Here is a 24,767-nt window from a genome sequence, read left to right as displayed (position 1 = left end):
TGCATTTTGTTAATTGATAAATATAAACTATTAACATGTCTATTTTTGAAAGCATTCTTACTTTACAGCATTTTTTCACACCTGCCTAAAACTTTTGCACAGTACTGTGTGTATATATATATATATATATATATATATATATATATATATATATATATATATATATATATATATATATATATATAAAAATTATAATTATTAAGTATACTACTCAAAATTGATGCTAAGGATAACTTGTTTTAGTTAACCTGGGACCTGTAGAAATCGATTCAATCTTAAATCCTGATCATGCATGTTACAATCCCCTTCATCCTAAAAACTTTTTTGTCTGTTGCTGTGACAGTATTAAATGTCATATTTTTGTTATAATACAGCCAAAGCATTGAAACCTGAAGGACACAGAGAATCAAGTAAGTCAGGTTGTTTATTCATTGTGCAACCCAACAATTGTAACAATTAAAGATTGTAAAATATTAACAATTGTAAGTCGCCGTGGATAAGGGTGTCTGCTAAGAAATAAAAATAATAATAATAACCCCAAAAAGGATGCAACAAAGAAAAAGTTATAAGGTTGCTACTCTTGGATTATAGTTGCGATTGGAAGTTCATATATATACAGTATATATATATATATATATATATATATATATATATATATATATATATATATATATATGTGTGTGTGTGTGTGTATATATATATAGAGAGAGAGAGAGAGAGTGTGTGTGTGTGTGTATGTATACATAAAGTGTATATACTTAACTGAACCCTGTTGAAGAGACCTACAGAACAGTTCTAGAACACTTTCATAAATACCATATTCTTTAATCAATCAAAACACTCCTTTAAAACACAGTCTCTGAGTAGGACTCCAGTGTCTCACACTCAAATGTTATAGGCATGGTTGTAAACTCTAAATGTGACATGAAAATAAAACTAAAAAGGTTTACATAAACTGACCCTTTGAAACAAATTAAAAGGGCAAAAAAAAAATGGGTGAATTATGTATTTGGTAGAAAAGCTTCTTTAAAAGGTCAAACAGCACTGAACAGAAGAATATGCTTTTATCACAGTTACATCACTTAAAAGACAATTTCAAATCTGTCTGTTTTTTTTTTTTGTTTTGCTTTGTTTTTTTTTTTTTAGTTGAGTCCTAATTCAGGAAAATGGCCATTGGTGAGCAGTTATAGCTCAAAGGGTTTTCAGGGTGGGCCTTTTCAAACTGGACATACAATGTTGATCTAAATAACCATATGGACACACCAAAGCATTAAAAGGTTTTTTGGTTTTTTTTAAGCTTTCCCGTGCTTACATGTCTATACTGTGTGTGTTTTGTTTTCTACCACACCTCTCTGTGATTCACTGCGCTTGCCTATGCATTACCACGCTTCATTATGCTTACTACACTTTGCTATGTTTTTACCATATTAAACTGTAAGTGGCAGCTATATTTAAATACCGTATTGATGTTTTACAGATTACACAAATATCTTCGTCATATAGTTGATATGAGCATTATTGGAGCATTGACAAATATTGTGTTTTCAGCTTTTACTGTAAATATATAATGACACTGCAAGTTGATCTTCTCTTTGTCTCGCAGCACCACAGACAAAGAAGGAAGTAAAGTCTTCAAAAGCTGCAGAACCAGGTATGACCAATACATAAAATAGTACAGTCCAGAACTGCAGTTTAAAGGACATAACACATACACTGCAAGTTTAACAGTTACAGGAAGCAGAAAGTGGAAAATGCTATTTACAAAAAAAGTTAAATCATACAAGATCACTTGACTGTTTATATATATATATATATACAGACGTGCTCAAATTTGTTGGTACCCTTACAGCTCATTGAAATAATGCTTCATTCCTCCTGAAAAGTGATGAAATTAAAAGCTATTTTATCATGTATACTTGCATGCCTTTGGTATGTCATAGAATAAAGCAAAGAAGCTGTGAAAAGAGATTAATTATTGCTTATTCTACAAAGATATTCTAAAATGGCCTGGACACATTTGTTGGTACCCCTTAGAAAAGATAATAAATAATTGGATTATAGTGATATTTCAAACTAATTAGTTTCTTTAATTAGTATCACACATGTCTCCAATCTTGTAATCAGTCATTCAGCCTATTTAAATGGAGAAAAGTAGTCACTGTGCTGTTTGGTACCATTGTGTGCACCACACTGAACATGGACCAAAGAAAGCAAAGGAGAGAGTTGTCTGAGGAGATCAGAAAGAAAATAATAGACAAGCATGGTAAAGGTAAAGGCTATAAGACCATCTCCAAGCAGCTTGATGTTCCTGTGACAACAGTTGCAAATATTATTAAGAAGTTTAAGGTCCATGGAACTGTAACCAACCTCCCTGGGCGCGGCCGCAAGAGGAAAATCGACCCCAGAGTGAACAGAAGGATAGTGCGAATGGTAGAAAAACAACCAAGGATAACTGCCAAAGAGATACAAGCTGAACTCCAAGGTGAAGGTACGTCAGTTTCTGATCGCACCATCTGTCGCTTTTTGAGCGAAAGTGGGCTCCATGGAAGAAGACCCAGGAGGACTCCACTTTTGAAAGAAAAACATAAAAAAGCCAGACTGGAATTTGCTAAAATGCATATTGACAAGCCACAATCCTTCTGGGAGAATGTCCTTTGGACAGATGAGTCAAAACTGGAGCTTTTTGGCAAGTCATATCAGCTCTATGTTCACAGACGAAGAAATGAAGCTTTCAAAGAAATGAACACCATACCTACAGTGAAACATGGAGGAGGCTCGGTTATGTTTTGGGGCTGCTTTGCTGCGCCTGGCACAGGGTGCCTTGAATCTGTGCAGGGCACAATGAAATCTCAAGACTATCAAGGCATTCTGGAGCGAAATGTACTGCCCAGTGTCAGAAAGCTCTGTCTCAGTCGCAGGTCATGGGTCCTCCAAAAGGATAATGACCAAAAACACACAGCTAAAAGCACCCAAGAATGGATAAGAACAAAACATTGGACTATTCTGAAGTGGCCTTCTATGAGTCCTGATCTGAATCCTATCGAACATCTATGGAAAGAGCTGAAACTTGCAGTCTGGAGAAGGCACCCATCAAACCTGAGACAGCTGGAGCAGTTTGCTCAGGAAGAGTGGGCCAAACTACCTGTTAACAGGTGCAGAAGTCTCATTGAGAGCTACAGAAAACGTTTGATTGCAGTGATTGCCTCTAAAAGTTGTACAACAAAATATTAGGTTAGCGGTCCCATCATTTTTGTCCATTGTTTTCTTATTTACAATATTATGTTGAATAAAAAATCAAAAGCAAAGTCTGATTTCTATTAAATATGGAATAAACAATGGTGGATGCCAATTGCTTTTGTCAGTTTCAAGTTATTTCAGAGAAAATTGTGCATTCTTCGTTTTTTGTGGAGGGGTACCAACAAATTTGAGCAAGTCTGTATATATATATATATATATATATATATATATATATATATATATATATATATATATAAAAAAATTATAATTAAGTATACTACTCAAAATTGATGCTAAGGATAACTTGTTTTCGTTAACCTGGGACCTGTAGAAATCGATTCAATCTTAAATCCTGATCATGCATGTTATTTAGGAATGTCCCCATAATCCTTAAAACATGCAGGTGTCAGGTTTGCGTGTTTTGCAGTTGATTGTTCATGTGGCAATCATGCATTTAAACAAAGCTTTTATTTATTTTTTTGTTATATTATTATAATTGTTTATTTATTTATTTATTTTTTGCTGTGACAGTATTAAATGATCATATTTTTTATTATACAGCCAAAGCATTGAAAACCAAAGAACACAAAGAATCAAGTAAGTCAGGTTGTTTCCATCAAAACACAGTCTTTGAGTAGGACTCAGTATCTCACACTCAAATGTTATCGGCATGGTTGTAATACATGTGTATACTGAGTGTGTTTTGTTTTCTACCACACCTCTCTGTGATTCACTGCGCTTGCCTATGCACTACCACGTTTCCACTATTTACTAGACTTTGCTATGTTTTTACCATATTAAACTTCAAGTGGCAGCTATATTTAAATACCGTATTGATGTTTTACAGATTGTTTTAACATCTTCGTCATACAGTTTTATATAAAATAAATACACATTAGACTGCATTGGAAGCACTTACAGTGCTGTGAGGCTTTAATGCTGTGTATTAAGTTTATTCAGCTGTGAACTTATGCAATATTCATTTTTGCAGAACATGAAAAGGAGAAAGCAAAACCTGCAGCTGTTCCTCAGGGAAAAGGTAACAATTGAACTAATAATGCTTTTATCACAGACAGGCAGAGATGAATAGACACTGGGAGCAAGAACACAGCCTGATAGTTGAGGTCAGTGATGCAGAGAGAAAGTGAGAGAGATGTGATTAAATTCACAAATCACACAAAGTAGACATTTGAAGATAAACAGTCAGATTAAATATACCGGTATGTATATTGTTGTTGTTGTATAAGACACAAATGCATACCATCAGTATGTATATTTAACAGGAAAGCATTTACAGTCAGCACTCGGATATACGACACTCAGATACACGTCAGTTGCGTTTTGCCGTCCTTGTATTAAGAATAAAATCAATCCCCATTATATATGTAACAAATGAATGCACTTACCCGTCATATGCTAATTGACCTGTTTAACCGTCGCAGCCCGTGTTTTTTTTTTTTTTTCTGGTATGGCAAATCAGTCTTTATTGTGCACTCCACCACAGCACTTTGTCTAAAAACAAAGCGAACGAGACAAGGCACGGTAATGTAAAAGTTAATCATTAAACAGTTTTAGATACTGTGATGCATTTTAAAAAATAAATCTGTGATCATTCGTTGCTTTTGTGCATTTTCATCTGCAAGTGAACTGTGACATTAGGGCCTTATCGACCACTATATTCTGCAATTTTATATACTGACTTTGGATACTGTTTTAATTCTGGAAACTGCTGTTGTTGTTATTTTTAAATCTTTTGCTAAATTTACATTGCCTTTTACGTTTTAAGCAGTTCTGTGCATGGGTAACATTTTGATTTCATTTTGCTGTTGTGTCGTTAATGGGGAATTGCACATACTCCTACAATACGTACCAGATTTAAAAGTATGTACTGTATTACAGTTCACGTGTCCAGTCGTCTCTTTTGGCAAGTGATATTTTCAGAATCACATCGTTCTGAATTAAAATACTACTTCTGTTGAAAATTTAGTACTGTGCCAATAAAACCAACTACAGTACATCTAAATGGAAGCCTACTTATATAAAGAGACGGAGTGTTGAATCCCTATTGGTGTAACCTTACTTCCCCCACTGTGCTTTGATTGGCTGGGCGCATGATTCGCTATTTGATGTGCGTTAGCCCACGCATGAGACTTCTAAATCACGTTTTCGTGCTCTATCGCAGCGCTTCGCAAACGCAGTCATTTTTGCTCTAGCGATTAGCTGCTGCGCACATATTTGCAAAATAGGGCCCCTAGTATTAAAACGCATTATGTCTCTTGGGTAAAACAAGGCTTAGAGTCACGTGACTGAGGTTTACAGTCATGTTATTGCTTAACTTGTAATATATTCCTTCAGTAAGCAGCACAGGATGGGGAGGACCCCTTGACCATGGGTACAAATAAGTCTTCATTGTAGAGATGTCAGAATTTGCAACTGCAAGCAGTTAGTTCATAACGTGCAGAAATTCATAATTTGAGGTTCTTGAGTGCAAAAGAAGAATTTACTTACATATGTTGTAATTAATTATGAACTACATAAAATTGCATGTGTGAATAGGGTGTAATTAAATGATATTACATTGAATTTAATTCTTGGTTTATTCCATAACCATTGTCCGAGCAGTAGTATTGGTAGTACTGCAATTGTTAGAGACGACTGTCATGGCTTATTTTTAGTGCTTTCTACAGGTAAGTCTTGTTCAGAGGCTAAAAGCTGAACGTCGTTTCCACAATGTATGTTTCCCAAACAGAGCCTGAAGCTGCAAAAGATGAAAAGTCTGCTCAGACAGGTAAGACAGCTTGTGTGTTATACCAGACTGATTTATTTTATTACTTTGTAGATGAAAAGTCGTGTTTGTGCCACAGATTTTTACATTTTCGGCCCTCAATATATTTAAGGGTGTCTTAAAAAGAAAAAGAAAAAAATGTGTACCTCTAATGTACAGTAGTGAAACTGCAGATTTGTACAATAGCTTTACATGTTATAATTGTATCTTTTATAATGAATTAGTGACACTTTCAAAAATAAATTCAGTAAATCTAAAGTGTTTCTTTTGTTTTCAGTCAAAAAAGCCAGAGGAAAATCATCAAGTATGTACTACTGTATGTACTACTGTATGTACTACCGTGCTAGTGTTGCTTAGTGCACATATGTCATCAGAGTCAACATTTACGTTTCCCCAAAATGGTGTTTTATTCTTAACAGCATTATAGTGATATATGTATTCTAATGTATTCTTCTGAGCTTGAAGGTTTTTCTTTGTTTTCTTGATTTTTTTGGTAACACTTAAGTGTCTCTAATTACTGTGCATTTACATAATAGTTACTTAGTAAATACATGTGTACTTACACATAATTACAATGTTATTATGCATAGTTACAATGTAATTCATGTGTACATCTTTTTACACAATATATGTAAGTGTGCAATTGTTAAAGTAGAAAATGCAAGCAAAGAACCAAAGATCTTCAAAAGAAGAAAACAGGATTACTGCTAGAGCTCATAAAAGGGAAGAACATTTATTTTTAAAACCTTGGTTAGCATTCATTTAAGGAAATTAAGGGAGAAAAATACTGCATCAATTGAACAAAAAGATATTTAGAAAAAATGTTGAAGCATTCGCAAAGTGATTATGCTGATTTCTTTAATAAGTTTCCAAAAATAAATTAGAACAGAGGCATGCTTTGTCCTGGTGAATCTGCTTCTATTTTGTTGTGCAAAAATAAATGTATTCTGTATGGCGGAATAATGGAACATGTTGATGAATCGGTTTATATAAAAAGGGAATTCTTTATAAAACACACATTTGGGGAAAGTACAATTCTAAAGACGCAGTCTCAAGGTTGTTTGTAGGCGCTGTTTTGCTGCTAAGTGGCTCAAACTCTCATTGCTTCTAGTTACTCGCTTTTACCTCAGGCTGAATCACACAAATAAACAACTCTGACAAGGATTGTATGAAAACAAACATTGCAGTATAAAAAGGGAAACAATGTCTTTGGGCAGATGCTCATTTGAGCTTGTTGATGATGAAACAGCCAAACGCTTCAGACATCTTTCCTAAGGGCTTTATTTCACTAATTGGTTTTCTACTGAAAAATACATCCTTGTTTTCTTTTTGAACATTTCAATGGGATTTGGGTGACATGCTTTGTCCTGTCCTTTACCGTCTGCATTGCTGCCAGTGGTTGGCATAACTTTCTGGGTGTGGCCTCATTTGCATGTTAGTGTAAAGGGGGGGGGGGGGGGGGGGTGAGCACAGCCCACCCTGTTCCCCAAAGAAAAACATACTATTTATTGTATTACCAGAAACTGAATAGATATAAATAAATCATTAAATCACATTTCAGTAGATATCAATAATCATTAAATCGCATTTCAACAGATATCAATAATCATTAAATCACATTTCAACAGATATCAATAATCATTAATTACAACACATAGTATTTCAAACAGGTAGCACCAATCACTAGCAATAATAGTAGCAGTCTCCTGTAAATTACTACAATTAAAAAGCACCAATTACTATCCACCCCAATGGCTAAGGTCCTGATATCTTGAGGGGACACACACGCACTTATAGCTGGAATGGCCCTAGGCAGCCAAGCACAGCACCACCTGTTCCCCCTTACCTGAATGGCGCCATTTCATTGACTAAGCTTTTTGCCTACATGACCAGCCAATCACCACAAAACCCTCTATTGTACAGAGGATGGTGCATTGAAAAGCTCCTGCTCCCCTACAGGTAGCAGCACTCAGTACACACTTCAGGACACCAAGAATACAATGAGCCCAAATAACTTCCCTCCTGAATCAATTAAACAGTGCACAATCAGGCTAGGACCGTGATCATCTTACCATTTAAACACAACATTAATGTAAAATTCACAAGCTTAGGACTGGTAAAATAAAATACAAAAAGGATTACCAATAAAAACATAGTGCACTCTCAAAAATAGTATATTTAGTTGAGTTTCATTCTTATTCTAGTTTTCAAGTCGATTATACAGTTAATTCATGTACCTCCAGTTTTGTTTTAACACATTCTAATTTCCTGTACATTGTTAATTTGATAACATGCGAACCTCAGTTTTACCGTACAAAGCAGAATAATCATACTCACTTTAAAACATATAGTTTGTGCAGCATTGCAATTTCAATCATTTTTTTTTAACCCAAGACCTTTGTAGCTCAGAACGTATATTCAAAGAGTTTCAGACAATATCTCTTTACACACATAACAAGGTCCAGTAGTATGATAATGAATGTGTTTCTCTTTCTCGCCATCGGAGACACATGAAGTCGCAAAAACAAAACCAGAATTAAAGACAGATATCTCACACAAAACACACACACAATGGCAATGGCAATTAAAAAAAATGAAAAAATAAATAAATAAAATGCGGTGTCAACTTTATGTACTATTTATTTCGGGAATAAACAAAACAACTTTTAACTTGAACTGCTATTTGGCATCCTTTGTTTTGTAGTTAATTCACTGGGGTAAAGCAAGTCCTACACAGCTTATTCTTTACTCCTGGTATATATTTCTATTTTAATGTGCTACATATTGTAAGGTTTTGCCGTTAAATAAGGCACACACACTGCCCCCTGCTGCTATGCTGTCTCTGCCTGCGTTCAGAGCAATATAATGGCTTTTATTACTTCTTGAAAAATTATGAGTGAATATCTGAAAATGAAAATTCTGTGTTCGTCCCAGCGCTAATTAAAATCATGTCTTTTTGAATGGCTATTTATACAGATTCTTACACTGAAATCACATGACTTGAGCTCAGTATTTTGTTATCCCAAGGAACAATACTACTCAAACAATCAACAAACCTATCTGTTCACTATTTAAAATGTAAATAACTATGTATGTGCCCAATGAGCTATTGATGTAAAACTTAGACTGTTGCGTTTTCATTGTGCATCAGTATATATGCATTTGTGTGTATATATGTGCCTATATATATGCAGCCTATATATATATATATGTATATATATATATATATAGGCTGCATCTCTATCACCATCATCATCATTGCTTCAGATGTGTCATTCCTTTAAAAATGTTCCATACCAAAATGCATAATGTCATCCCTTTGAATGATCTCTTTTTTTTTCATTTGCATTTGCAGAAGAAAAGATGAAGGAAGTCAAACCTCTTCCTCGTGCTGCTGAAGGTATGGGCGTCCTTTACTAATCCATTCAAGATCTCAGATACCCTTATAGGGATGACTACATGCAGTACCTAGAGAGGCTAGATGGAGCTTTTGCTCTAAGTAGTATTGCATATATTTGAATCTATCTGAAGGATTATTCTATATTTGTTTGTGTTCACTTATTAAAAATAATATCTAGATTGGGCACGTCTAATTTAACATACATACTTTTGTTTTGGGCTGTGCCCGTTTTTAAAAGCTAATGCTACAGTTGCTGCTAATTCTTAGGCTGGCTCTTTGTTTAGATCCTTTTTGAAATGTTATAATTTCAAATTGCTACGTAATGCTTGTATTCCTAATCCATGTTTCATCCTGTTATCAAATGCTTTGCTTTCTTTATCCAGTTAAGGTAAAGAGGAACTCATTTTGACTGCCATAATACATACATGACATTTCTCTGATGTCTGTAGCCACCTGTTTACATTTCGTTCCGCTAGGCTAGGTGTGTTTCCTATTCCTATACAGATGTTCAGAATGAGCTGGACGGGTTTGTGGCACATGTGTGCAGTCTATTGCTCCCAACATGTTGGTGAAACCAGAAATGTCATAGAATTTTGGGGGCTTTCGAGTGGCGCATCCAGTAAAGGCGCTCCATGTGGAGTGCAGGATGTGCCCTATAGTCTGGACGACGCAAGTTCGAGTTCAGGCTATTCCTTTGCCGACTGAGGACGGGAGCTTCCAGGGGGCGGCGCTCGGGGGGGGCCAGGGTGTCCTCGGGCCGCGTGCCGCCCAGGGGAGGGAGGCCAGGGTGTCCTCAGCTCACCGCGCACCAGCGACCCCTGTAGTCTGGCCGGGCGCCTGCGGGCTTAACTGTAAGCTGCCCAAGAGCTGCGCTGTCCTCCGACGCTGTAGCTCTTGGGTGGCTGCATTGTGAGTCCGCAGTGTGAAAAAAAGCGGTCGGCTGACGGCACGCGCTTCGGAGGACAGCATGTGTTCGTCTTCACCGCTCCCGAGACAACGCAGGGGGTGGTCGTGGTGAGCTGAGCCTAAAAATAATTGGATATTCCAAATTGGGAGAAAATAATAAAATAATTGGCTATTTACTAAATTAAAAAAAAAAAAAAAGATTACTTCCAGTGCAATGTAGGATTAGGGACAAAATGTATTGGGAAATCTTATTTAGGAAATACAACACACAGCCACATTTTTGTTTCTTAGGCCGAGAAAACATTTGGCCAGCTGATTATGATACATGAACACCTAGTTATTTTTTTAATTATTATTATTTATTTCTTAGCAGACGCCCTTATCCAGGGCGAGTACATTGCACACATTTTAAATGTTTTCATCGACCATAAATACAGTAATGTGAGCATGCACATCTGTGTAATTCTGTCATCTGACATTTTCAATGAACTTGTATTCTGTTGAAAATAAATGTAATATTTTTTATAGCCAAGCCAACAAGAAGCCAACCACCAACAAAGACACCACCACCAACAAAAGCACCCCCTCCAAGTAAGTACATGGAAAACGGAAAACCGTTAAACAGAAGAATACATTCATTGTGCTAATTGTACGAATTGATCTAAATTTAAAGGATTAAGGCATACTTTAATTAAAATTCATCTCTGAATTTTGTATAGAGCATGAAGCTGTAAAACAGGAAAAAGCTGTGCCTCCTGCCAAACCAGGTAAAATCTGTTTACATACAGTATTCAATTGTACTAAACTCCCTTTAACTAATGAATACTCATGACCTACTGCACTGTATGCATAGCCCTACCTAATTAAAAATAAAAGTTGTAAACATCAGTGATACAGCTACCAGAACACTGGTTAAGTATACAGCAGTATACATTTAAAACACAGCCCACCTAAACTAGTATTCATCTCAAGTATGCACCTACACTATGACATCACTCTCCAGATAAGTATGTGTGGCGTTCCTCAAGAAGTAGTTAATTTTCAGGGGCATGGGGGTTACGATAAAAAGCAGGCCTGAATGGAGTTGGTTGGTGATAGTGTTTCGATGCAGTGGATGCAGTTTGATTGTAGAGATGACTGGACTGCCAGACAGGAGCCTTGTTAGGCCCAAAGCATCCAATAAATATTGTGAATAATTAAAGGAATTTGCCATCTGTAGGAGTGCTGTGAATCAGTTTAATATTCAGGTACATGGTGAACATTCTCAGTGTTCGAAAATTATATTACCCGACATGCCCGGGGCATGTACAAATTTCGATGGGGCATGTAAAAAAAATTGCTTACATGCCTGAGTCGGGCACCTACAATTTTTCAATGCCCTAAAACAAAAGCAAGCGATTACTTTATTACAGATTTAAACTTCTGTATTTGCTCCCACATCACTTTTTCTTTTTTTACCTATATCTCTTCCAGCCAGCATCTCGTGTGTTCTAGTATTGCGTCCCTGTGCACCTGCACGAACAACATAAAATGTGATGCCCAAGTGTTTTGAGCTGCTATTGGTTAAGCTATTCTGCTGTCGGAGTGATAACAGATTGTATTTGCAATGGGTTACCGAAACTGGGGGGAAATAACAAAAAGTGTTTAAAAAGCAAATTTTGAGTTTATTTTAAAATAATGTTATTTTGTGTCATTGAGTACACCATTGTTAAACTATTTTGGCTGGGTTTTTTTTTCCCCTCAACACTTCGTTTACGTGATATTATACTGGATGTATGCAGTGCTTAATTTGTAAAGAAAGAGGTGCCGGGGCGCAAGCAATGACAATAATACCGTCTTTAAGAACCGCACATTCAAAATCATAACATGTTTATTTGAAAGAGTATTGTATGTACTAGTGTTAGATGTTTACATTCACGTATTCTACATCATATACAAGGTAGTTGTACGTGCAGAAAAATTAATTAAAGGCAACCGCAGGACAAATAATAAATACAATAAAAAAAGCCTGTATACATGTTTTGTTATGGTTTTGCATTTAAAAGGTTTAAACTCCAGAGGGATGACATTGATTAAAAAAAAAATACACACCCCAACACAAACATTGGTTTGACCCACGGTCTGCACTATTATCAGCGATGTGTATGCAATGAGTATTACAAAAACGATTAATTAAACTTAGGCTAGGTAGTTCTTATCTTAGTATGTTTTTATTCTCTGTTAATTAAATGATATTCATTGAAAAAGGCAAGAGAACCAGATTGTTATTATTTTTTATTGTTTTGGTTTAATATAATATAGAAGGCTAATGTTCCTATTGAAGTAGGCTACAATATATAGCCTATTAAAAAGTTGTCATTGTTCTTTGTTGAAATTAATGTTCAGCTTTCATATTTTGTTGTGTACTACTCATTTAATCAAACCAAGTAGTGTAAGAAGTTGCTTTTATCGTTCATGACGTTTTCAAATCAAGTAAGCTTATTTGTGTATAAAAAAAGAGACAATCGAGTTGCAGCCAGTGTGGTCTTACTTATCGTAAAGTAATTTAAAGTTGGCGACAAACGTGGCAGTGGACTGTGTCTCTTTAGCGCATACGCAAGAACTTGCTAACTTGATACAACTGTGTTGAGAATTTAAAAAGAAAGCATTTTATGAGATTTTTAACTAGAGGTACCGTGAATATGACTCTGCACGCCCAGAGGTTCGGGGGGAGCACTCCGGCAAGCCCCGGCACAAATTAAGCACCGGATGTGTGCTTATTTGATGAAAAATAAATGGCCACTAAGAGAGGATGCAGCAGTGGAACATTGGATGTTTGAGACTGGTGGCACTAGACACACTGTTGACACACAGCAGGACATGCAGTCCAGAAGTCCTCTCTCAGTGTGGAATCACCAGCAGCAGAAAAGTGTTTTTCAGTTTCACACTTGGGCGTGTAAAATGTAAAGCTAGTGAGGCAGCATGGCAAGGCAACCACCTTGGTTCACACTTGAGATGAATACGACTATACCTATACAGTGCATCCTAATGTCACCTTTTTTGGGGAATTTTAATGGATACAGTCCACAAACTTGGAATGCATATCATCCATAAGTAGCTGAAGCAAAAGCAGCAAATGTATGTGGATAAGCATGCTGTTACTATGAAATTTTAGATAAACAAATAAGGTTCAGCCTACATACAGTACATACTTATATGTTTGTCTGCATTTTGCCAAAATGTTTGTGCATAAAACTGCATACTTATGGATGTGTCACAGTTTTAAAGCAATTTCATTGCTAAGGATGTCTGAGCCGCTCTGTGTTAGTTTGTTTAAAATCTTTGTTCCACAATTAACAACATATGATGGATATAAACACATAAAATGAATAACCTGTTAACCTTGAACATCGGCTAGTATGTTCTTAATATAATTTTACATTACTTTATTACATGATTTAAAATCAAATTATATATATTTGTTTTCATTGTTGTAACCACAATGGTCACATTTTATTTTAAGGATCCATTTAAAATTATTAAACATACCAAATATATTTTTTATACAATTCAAAAGAATGACCTATTTAGTAATCAGATCCAACAAAAAGGCAATTTGGAGTTATACAATTTATATGCAACAACACATTTCTTACCAGATTCTGCCGAGTCAACGCCCATGTTTGAACTATTAGGAGGCTGTGTGGTCCAGTGGTTAAAGAAAAGGGCTTGTAACCAGGAGGTCCCCGGTTCAAATCCCACCTCAGTCACTGACTCATTGTGTGACCCTGAGCAAGTCACTTAACCTCCTTGTGCTCCGTCTTTCGGGTGAGATGTAATTGTAAGTGAATCTGCAGATGATGCATAGTTCACACACCCTAGTCTCTGTAAGTCTTGGATAAAGGCGTCTGCTAAATAAAATAAAAATAAACTGTTGCCCCGCCCCCACTTTTAGCTGAATGTCAATTTTTCACCGTTTCAAATAACCATGCGCAAAAAACAACAAAAAAAAGTGCAACTAATGCCTGAGATTTCAAATCTCACACTTCCGGTGAGTAGAACAATCAGTGCAGTACAGTACTTGCTCTGTGCATTGATTGAATAAATTGTAAGCACTTTTCGTTTTGGATCAGACTCTTGAGTCCGATTGATTACGCTTTCCTGTTAAGGTACAATCCTTTTTTTTTTTTTTACAATAGACTTCAGCTTTAAAGGTTAATGTATATTTTATGAAAATTTAAAATTACATTACAGTGGACTTATGCAGCACCCTTTTTTTCAGGCAAACCGTTTACTTTGTATTTCACCATTTAATAAATGTTAACTGCATTTATTCATTCTTAACATAACTGTGTGCCGTGCCTTTTGAATTTTAAACATGCCTAAAACGTAATCTATCTAGCTAATGTTAAAAATATTACAGTAATAGTGCTTGTTATTTCACTCCTGTCGTGAGTCAACGCCCCTCCCCCACTTTAGCCTTAACTCAACTCTACGCCCCCGGGGTATTGACAAGGCAGAATCCAGTATTATAAACTGCACTTGCCCCTTAATTTAGCATGAATCTAATTTCAATCTCGAGTCAGATTTAAGCAAAATTACAGTACAGGAGCACTGAAGATCAACGAGCAACGATCATCAACTTGTCTTCAGTGAAATTCAAACCGCCACGCTCAGCCTGCACTTCAAATGGCAGTGCTTTGTTTGGTGAGTCGATCCCTGCATTGATTCTTCTGAATCGAATCACATTTGCCATGCTTGAGGTTATGCAGTACACATTTTTCTGCTTCACTCGACCCAAGATCATGTTGTTACACGGGTCACAAATTTGCAGGAAGATCAAAGTGGCTAGCTGTCAGTCACATATGGGATTCTATGCAAAGTGAAACAAGCAGAAAGGTAGTTCAAGACGTTCCTAATTGAAAAAGTCTTTTACTTTTTATGTCCAAAAAATCTTAGAATGGATCTTCAAGATCGAGTGTTACTACAGCTGTAGCTGTCGTTTATCTATTTATTTATTTATTTATTATGTAATAACTTTTTCCTTGTTTGTGAATCCCTATGAAAGAACCTTTAGTTGAAGCACCAGAAACAGGTAATTTCTTCTCTCTCTCTCTCTCTTTTTTTTTTAAGATATAAAGTGATTTTGTAAACTAAAAAAGAAAAGTGTACACAGGTCAGTATTTCTATGAAAGAGCATAACTTTATAAATTCGGCAAATAAAATGGATGTACTCATGCATAGTCATGTTCTCCTACCTGATCATTTACAAAATGTATCAAGAAAACATTTGTTTTTGGATATTCCATTTGGTTTTTATATTGGGAAATGATGTTCCATTTGTTTTATCCTGTTTAAAATTAAATGAAAGGCTCTCTGTGTTTCGGAGAATGGATAATAAAAGAGTAAACATTTGCATAAATAATATCCTTTCATAAGTACAGACCTGTGTCTCTTACATTTTTCAAGAAAACACAAATTTACATACACCTACACAAACATTAGATTTTAATTCCCAAGACATTCACCTTAGATTCCAATCATGTGCAAACAGATAAACATGTGTTTATTCAGTAATCTCACAGCTTTTAAATCCCTCAAGGTCAGCACTATAGTGCAGTGCTCTTAGAAGACTCTGTGTAGACTCATTTTTATTCTTAAATGGCCTCCAATAGTGTTGCTTTGTCATTCTATTAACAGATACAATTATTCTGTAATTGCTTCCCATTGTAACTGTAAAGGCATGTTCAATAAATCTTGGCAATTGGTAAATGATGTACAAAATGTAATTAAAGGACAAATAAAACATCATGTGTCATGTGTTATGCACTGTTGTTTGTATGCTTTTGTTCTGTTTTCTGTTACAATGTGAAACAAGGCAATCAGTGCCATGTATAATTTATATTGATTTGCCTGTTAGGTCACAAAAGCAATTCCTTGGCATGTTAATTTGTTTACATTTCTTTTTCCCCCAACGAACTTGTTTTAAATATATTGTTTAGAAAGACAAAATGACTAGATTTTTAGATACATTATTTCTACTTAATGAAACCCTGACCATATGTACTAGTAATATAATATTTTGTCTACAATCAGAGAAACTAGCTGAGGCAGAGAAGAAACTTGCTAAAGACGAAAAACCAAAAGGTAGGACACATGCAATTGAGTTGTAGCTGTCTGTGTGAAATACATTATTTATACTACTTATGAAAAACAATTATGGGGAAACAAAAATATATATTTTTTGAAAAATGGTAAAGAAGTGAAACTTTCCTTGAATACAATGGGCTAGATTCTCAAAGCTGTGTATTGCACTCCAAATCATCATTAGCAAGTTTTGTGAATAGGGCCCTGTATATCAAGATATGATGGAGACCTTACATGTTAGATAAACTACAATGTTGTGGTTCATCTGTTGGTTATTTTTATATAACATTATTTATTCAGTTTGAAACATGTGAGAGAGTGATTCTTGTTATTTTAATTTGTAGATAAATGTAAAATCTGTGTTAAAATACATTATTATGTTTCTTAATTTTTCACAGATCTGAAATCTACAAAATCAACAAGTAAGTGGCTTCAAGTCGAAGTATGTAGTAGATATATTTCCAGATACAGTACTTTGCTTTTGAATGGTACCTTAATTCCACCTGTAATATTTGTTTAACAATTATATCCTGTATAGGAGAATACTGTATACTGTATACTGCATGCCAAGAGCAGAGGCTAGGGTGGCTGTGGAGCACAGAGAGTATAGATGAGTTGGTACTACAAGGAGTCTGGGAAAACAAACAGATAATGTGCCCAAACAATTAAAAAAAAAACTAAAGTAGCTGACCAACCTGTTCTACATTGCAGATACAGATAAAAACAACATGTTGGTTCAATAGCAGACCTGTCAACTCTCTCTTATTTGCCGGGACACTCTCGTTTTTTGGACACTTCTCCCGGACAACTCCCGGGACAGACTTTTTCCCATATTTTTCTCAGAATTCTACTGTTAAATCCCTTTAAGTCAGCAAACCTTTCATTTCTGCAAAAGTATATTTCTCGCTAACATTTCAGGTATTAAAATCATATCCTCTACGATCCCTGTCTGTACATAGCAGAGTTTAGGACCCAGTGGAGTCCTGTGGCAGGCATGCATTCGGTGCACCAGGCAAGATCACATACTTGACGTTTAATCTTGGCTTAGCGTGCAATAAGCCCTCCGGTAAAAAAAATAAAAAATAAATATTAATGTAAATTCTGATCTTCTTAGACCACAACGTATTCTCACATAATCCTAAGCAACGTTGGCATACTTTCTTTTTAACAGTGGGACATAAAAGCCAGAAACGCTCAAAAAACCAGCACTTCAATAAAATCTTTCGTTGTCGACGGAAAAACGGAGCTCAAGAAAGTTACATATGCAGAGACCTTTACATATTGTGACAGAAAAGTCTAAAAACTCACACAAAAAAACACGAAAGGCCTTTCTATTACAATTTCAGTATCAGCATTGCGTTAGAAATTCAAATTGATTGATAAAATGTGTTTATATACAGAATAGTGTGTTCATTTAAAATAGGAGATAATGAAATGTTACTGACAGTGGTATTATTGACCGGCACATATGTGCAGTGTAATGAATAATGTTGCAATATCACGTTGTTTATTTTGGCTTTTTTTATTTTTATGATATTGTGGCAACAAAGTGGTTAGTAGTGCATGGGTGTAGAGTTGATGCAGTGCTTAACAACAACAGTCCAACAACACTTCCAGTGGTGAAAAAAAAGCTTTATTGCTTTTAACTAATAAGACTGACTATACACAACGATGTGTACAGACAGTCAAAACCACAGGGTTCAGTCCCGAAACAATAATAACAAACACACACTTTAAAACACCTACACGGTAACTAGTCCAATAGTGAGTGCTCCGGGTACAAGTGGTGGTGTGAATATGCGTTAATAGTGATTACAGTGATGCTGGCTTAACAACGGCAGATATTTAACCGTCTACAATGACAAATAACAGTTAGTGAGACAGACAATTCAACACTAAACACTCATGGTTTCTTTTACTCCTCTTGGTCAGTCTGTAACCATAACAGAGGAACAGATCGCTCGGCCACATCCCCTGATATAAAAAATAGGTCTAATATAAGTTTTTTTCTTTAAATTTTTGGACTTAGGATTCATTGAAAGTGTATATTTTCCCAGTAGATGCTCTGTAACAAGCTGCTACAGTATGTAAATAAGATCTCCAGGGCCTGTTAGTATTTCACTTGTTTGCTGAATAATTTCCCTTGTGACTCTGAAGTACCCAAGAGATTTTTGCCCACAATTGAATTGTAAAATCTTACCTTAATTTTACAGCCATCTCAAGACAACATTATTATTATTTTCTTCCTCTCTAAATTGCAAGCAGGATATGTGATATGACAGTCATGACGATAGGATTGTGTACTATATTATATGTACAGTAGTATAGGTTATATTTTCCCAGATGCTGGGTAGGGCACTCCAGAACATAGCCTCTTGTAAAACCTTTAACTAAATGAATCCATGATAATACAGCTTTATGGACAATTAGCCAAAAATATTTTATGCTCACTCCTCACTGGTGCGGTCAGACTGGCCCATTAATTAGTGTTGTACAGAGTGTGGCCTGCAGGTCATGCTTGCAACTGGCAGACAAGCTATTAAATGTATTAAATTGATTTGTTTGCTCATTTTCCTCTTCAAAGAGCCAGCAGTACAACATTCAGTGAAGAAAGACAAAAGTAAGTACCCATAATGTATGGACCTTACCTATTTTAAGTCCTAAGCCTAATCAACGATTTTTTAGATTTTTTAGGTTATAGGCATTCTAAAGGAAAATATGTAATGTTACTTAACATTATTAAGTTTGTGTAATAATAATAATAATAAAAAAAAACATTATTGTTTGGTAATAAAGTTGCTTCATGTATTTATTTCTTAAATACATTGGCACACAGTTAAAATACCAGCTGTCTCTCTCCCATTAAAACTCTGCAACACAGCTCCCACTTTACCGTAATTGCCATTCCGTTTGTTTCCATTCTACTGGGGTAAATGTCAAAGTTTGTTCACGAGGGAAGAGAAAAGAGAGTTGCAACCCAATCAGAAAACATTTACAATATTAATGTTTCCACGCTTTTTGTTTTTTTTACAGGTAGCGTGCCATACTTCCAATGTGTTTTTGTTGATGGAAACAATGGCTACCCCTTCACACCCAGCCGGAGTCTACCTGTGATGCCCAAATCATCAGAAAAGAAGCCACGGTCCCCAGGGCATTAGGACATAAGAGACTGAGGGATTGTGGAAATTTTGCACTGCAGGCCTTGTCCTGAGGTTTGCTGTAACTGCAGCAGTGTGATCCAAGTGGATTAAGTTTTTACTGTTTCAGGATACAGGAGGCTGCGTGGATGAACAGTTTTTTTTTTTCTAGAAAAGTTATATAGCTTTTTTTTGGGCTGGAGTATTTTAAATACCCTATCTCAATTTAAATGGTTGTGGTGCTAATTTGGTGTTGCATTTTTTTTTCTGTGTTTACCCGTCAATGTTTATTGTTTAATTCTAAAAGGAGTTACATTTAACTGTGTATGATTGTAAGTGCAGCCTCTTGATTGCACAGTTCTAATACTACTGTACAATTCTGTAGAAATAAATGATACAAACATACCATTATAACAGCTTGTATATGGCAGCTGGTGTTGCTATTCTGACCAGGACTTGGAAACAGCCTTTCAGTTTCAATAGCTATTTAATTAGCAGACAACACAGAAAATAGTTTAAAAAAAACAAAAAAAACATCAGGTGCAGATGCTGTGTAGTTGACGAGTCTGCCTCTAGAGGTTACTTCTGCTTGTAAAACATCCCTATCTTAATTTCATCATTGGAATGACAGTAAAAAAAAAGCCAAAAACTTTTTAAAAAATATTTTTGTAATACAACATGACAAGTTTGGTGGTTGGATTTTAATGCAATATTATATATTATAAATTACTTCTCTTACTGCTATGCAACACTGTGAACTGTGCCATCTGTTGGTGTTGTTAATTGAACATCAGGTTTTACTCACCTTATGGTACCATATTTTACAACAATACTGATACATGAAAATTATGGTTTATTTTGTACAACCTGCGATAGTTAGGGACCAGCCAACCAATAGAGATACTGTGAATAGCTATTTTAAACTTCTAAAATTCTCATAATATACAGACAGTGCTCTGATGCCAATGAAAACACTATGTTAGCTCCAAATTCAATTCATTGTTGGTTCAGTTTAGCACATTGCAAACTATGAAGCCTTTAAAGTAGGTGATGTTCTTGCTGTCTCTTCCTGTCCTTGTTTGCAGTTGTAAATATATTTCAAAGTGCTGTCTTTTTGTGCCTTTTCAATGTGGTGAAATTTCAGTTTTTGTGTAAAAATGTATTTGCAGTTTCTTACTTGACGGGTTGCAGACAAATAGCTGTATCAAGGATTGTAGATACTTTTTTTGCACACAAAAAATACTGGACAGACAGTGCTGGACTGCAGACTCCTGGAAGCAACACTGATATGGAATAAAGGTGTATCATCATAGTCATGGAGCTGTTTATCCAGGCAGTTTTATATACCCAAACCATCTGAGTCTATGTCTTACAACATAGCCGCTGTATTACAATCGCATGGTTAGTTTGAGCTACAATATAGACGTTGCAATATTTCACTACAATAGTTTCTGAACATTATAAGAACAACTTGTGTTGATTGCATACCCAAAATATTTCATGTCATTATTCTACACTGTAACCCAGCCAATGGGGAAAAATGTTACCCATTGATTTCAAACCGAATGTATCTAAAATCCTACCCATGTGCATGGCTTGTCTAGAGGGAAAGCTGTTTCCATTAAAATGTTATATAAAGATGTCTGCTCGTTGCTCGGGGTGTCTGTTTCCAAAGGAATGTAGTTCATGGAGGCTGTTATTCCACATAGGTAGGAAAACAAGGATGATTTAAATAAAACCTCATAAAGTAGAAGAAGGGTAATTAAGTGTCCATAAAACCTATAGGCATGGATGTACCTGTAACTGCAGTTTGACAAGAGCAATTCATTGTCATCATGCTGTCACTATTTTATCTAAGTCCGTGATATGTTAATGAATTAGATTTGGCTGCAATTATTATTATTATTATTATTATTATTATTATTATTATTATTATTATTATTATTATTATTATTATTATTTTTAAAGGATGCTATTAAAGCATCTGCAAATAGGTATGTGTTAGACACTGAAAATGAAAATTTGCTAATAAAACATTGATTTGATTGATGATCAAAAATCTTAGACTCATCTGCAGAAATGTATCAAATGAGATATAAACTAGTAGCAGGCAAGTGCACCATAGCTGCCTGTGCCAAATTAACGTCGTTTGGGGAAAAAAAGTCTGAAGTACGCAAATGATTGAATTTTGCAGTGAGATTAACCATGCAACTGGAGATAAACCTTAAGAAATTTGTTTCAGGGCAAAGTTTAGCATTTAGCTTTGTAAGAAATAAATCTCCGATTGTGATTTTTTATTTATTTATTGTTCTATGTATTATTTATTTATTTATTCTTTTTTTTTAAATAGCTAATTGAGGTACATTTTTTTTTTTACAAGACACCCTTTATTTTTCTGTTTTTATTTTATAGTGGTCTGTTTTTTTATTTTGAATATGCTGAAATAAGCACTGGCAGACAGACTACCATGCCATGTGCCATTTGGAATAGCTGATACTGCTGTGTTCCCTGCAACATGTGTAGTATTTATAATATTTATAAAATGACAGTATCTATAAATGCACATAAATCCCATGCTCTAAATTCACTCACTTGGGTCTGTTTTGCAGCTCATAGAAATACCGATGCTATTTAACTTTATATCATTCATGCAGGTTTTTTTCTCAAGACATAATGTTGAAAAGCACCACATTCATTAACATATCATAAGATTTAGGTGCACAACAAAGCAAAAAGGGGAAACAACTATGTGACTTGAAGCCCTAGTACTGTATATTGCTTACTCTTGCACCCAGTATCTAAATATATATCACTTACTGATACTTTTTATGCATGTGATATGCCATATTGCTAGTTTAGCTGTAGAAGAAACCAATTGTTGTTTAAATTAAGCTGATGGATTTTGCTAAATCTGGTGTATAATATTTAAAGCTGAGACATTGCAAGTACAGAAATATCATTAATTTCTCCAAGGAAAAAAAAAATCAAACATCTACTCCTCTTCCAATGTGTTTCTTTTGATAAATGGGTATGGAAACTAATTGAAAACCTGCAGAATTATGTTATTTTCCGTAGGATATATTTCATTTAATTGCTTGATAAAGACCAAACTGGTCGCTCACAACATAGTGAAAAATAACAATGGGTTACTTTGGATTTTTAATTAATTTGAATAATTTACAAGTTATTGTAAATATTTTTTTTTATGAACATTTAAAATGATCTGTTAAGTGCAGAAGAAGTTGCATTAAAATCCCTATGGCAGTGTTCATCGATTTTGCAATAAAGGGGACTTGTATTTAAATCTTAACCAACACTCAGATTGCAATGGAAGCATATATGATATATCCTCAGTGTACCTCTCTTCCTTATCTAATGATATACTTGCACTTGTTTTTTTTTTCTATTTCTCAATGATACTGCGTAAAAAATGAGAAATGAGAAAACATGGAACATATCTGTGGTGAAATATGGATTTAAGAATTCTCCAAATTAGATTTGCATGTTTGGATTTAGAATGCATGACAGTTTTATAAATAGTTACAGTAGAGACAGGAATAATATAACATAATTACCTTCAAATGGTTGAACTTTGCATGTGCTTTATCTCAGGTGCTAATGCCATGATGAAATAAAGAATGATCTAAACAATAAAGGCATCAGACCTTTTATACTTTCATACATCGTGCGCCCTTGTGTGTGTGAGAGCACGTGTCTGCGCTCATGTTTCGTGTATCTGTCTTGACAGTATTGTATATGTTTTTTAATGGTATTTATTTAGAGTGCCCAATTATTGAGAAATGATACTGTAAAGTGGTTGTCTGTGGGGAATATAGAAAGTCTTTCATTTCAAACACTGCCCTCTAAAATCTAGATAAAAAGTGTCAAATTATAGTCCTTCATCGCAGCAATCCCCACAACAGCTCAGAACCAGAGGTCAGTTCAACTAAGTCAATTGCAAGTTTACGGCCAAGAGCTCTACAGCAGATGTCAGCAAATTACAGGCCTCTAGAAAACAAGGCCCAGCCAATTTATTTATATCTGTTTCACAAGCCATGAAGCCATGAATCATTATGTAGTGTCTTCTGTATGAAATGGTATGTTCACTTAAAGCTGCAGTGTTCCACAGTACTAATAGACTTTATGTGGGCAGCAGTGTGGAGTAGTGGTTAGGGCTCTTGACTCTTGACCGGAGGGTTGTGGGTTCAATCCCAGGTGGGGACACTGCTACTATACTCTTGAGCAAGGTACTTTACCTAGATTGCTCCAGTCAAAAACTCAACTGTATAAATGGGTAATTGTATGTAAAAATAATGTGATATCTTGTAATAATTGTAAGTCGCCCTGGATAAGGGTGTCTCCTAAGAAGTAAATAATAATAAAAATAATATGTGGTTCTGAAGTCCCCTGAGCTATTTTCCTTTGTAGAGACTCCAGCTTTTCTCCCCCCTGCTTGCCACTTGTCAAGGTTTCAACCTCTTACAACTCCTGAAGTATAAAAACAAAAATTAAAAATTTTGAAGTTGTAGGCACTAACCGAAATGCTTGTCTACTTGACCTTTCTTAAGATGCTTTATAATTACTAGTAAGAAACATGCCTTGGAATAAGTTTCTGTTTTTATGGAGGACTGGTTTATATCTGTGGTACACCCATGACTGTATGTGGAATCAAAGATTAGAACCACAGTAATAAAGTCATTTTTGTAATTTGGATATTGTATGTCTGAAGAGGGCTTTATTATTATTTATTTCTTAGCAGACACCCTTATCCAGGGCAACTTACAATTGTTACAAGATATCACATTATTTACATACAATTACATTATTTTTTTACACATTATTTTTACATACAATTACCCATTTATACAGTTGGGTTTTTACTAAAGTAATCTAGGTAAAGTATCTTGCTCAAGGGTACAGCAGCAGTATCCCCCACCTGGAATTGAACCCACGACCCTCTAGTCAAGAGTCCAGAGCCCTAACCACTACTCCACAGAATTGTACAGTACAAACAAAGAGCTGCATGTAAACTGAAAACATCAATGACAGTGGTGTGCTATATACAGCGTAGTTAAGAAACAAATGTTCTGTAAATACAAGCTTGGTATATCTACAGCTTTTTTTTTAGACAGCAGCTATTTAAGTTAGTGTTTAAATGAATGCCTCAAAATCACAC

General features: G+C 35.3%; 1 protein-coding gene across 30 annotated transcripts in view; it reads left to right on the top strand.

Annotated features, from left to right (window-relative positions):
* The window catches only part of LOC117411263 (triadin-like), an 86,231-nt gene extending 62,243 nt beyond the window's left edge, over positions 1–23,988 (top strand). For 26 of the 30 annotated variants that reach the window (XM_059025105.1, XM_059025098.1, XM_059025108.1 and 23 more), the window contains 14 exons: positions 375–410; positions 1,604–1,651; positions 3,799–3,834; positions 4,229–4,276; positions 5,987–6,025; positions 6,300–6,326; positions 9,378–9,422; positions 10,857–10,919; positions 11,048–11,095; positions 15,376–15,402; positions 16,404–16,454; positions 16,853–16,876; positions 19,039–19,074; positions 19,488–23,988. In XM_059025105.1, the coding sequence (XP_058881088.1) occupies positions 375–410; positions 1,604–1,651; positions 3,799–3,834; positions 4,229–4,276; positions 5,987–6,025; positions 6,300–6,326; positions 9,378–9,422; positions 10,857–10,919; positions 11,048–11,095; positions 15,376–15,402; positions 16,404–16,454; positions 16,853–16,876; positions 19,039–19,074; positions 19,488–19,612 (653 nt within the window). In that variant the 3' untranslated portion in view covers positions 19,613–23,988. The remainder of the gene's footprint in view (positions 1–374; positions 411–1,603; positions 1,652–3,798; positions 3,835–4,228; positions 4,277–5,986; positions 6,026–6,299; positions 6,327–9,377; positions 9,423–10,856; positions 10,920–11,047; positions 11,096–15,375; positions 15,403–16,403; positions 16,455–16,852; positions 16,877–19,038; positions 19,075–19,487) is intronic. The other 4 variants (XM_059025104.1, XM_059025089.1, XM_059025081.1 and 1 more) reach the window with 3 other exon arrangements.
* The last annotated feature ends 779 nt before the right edge of the window (positions 23,989–24,767 follow it).

The sequence above is a fragment of the Acipenser ruthenus genome, chromosome 6 (assembly GCF_902713425.1).
Source record: "Acipenser ruthenus chromosome 6, fAciRut3.2 maternal haplotype, whole genome shotgun sequence".
NCBI classification, from domain to species: Eukaryota; Metazoa; Chordata; class Actinopteri; order Acipenseriformes; family Acipenseridae; genus Acipenser; species Acipenser ruthenus.
Note: the sequence above shows the minus strand (reverse complement) of the source record. Positions and strands in the feature narration are given on the sequence as shown.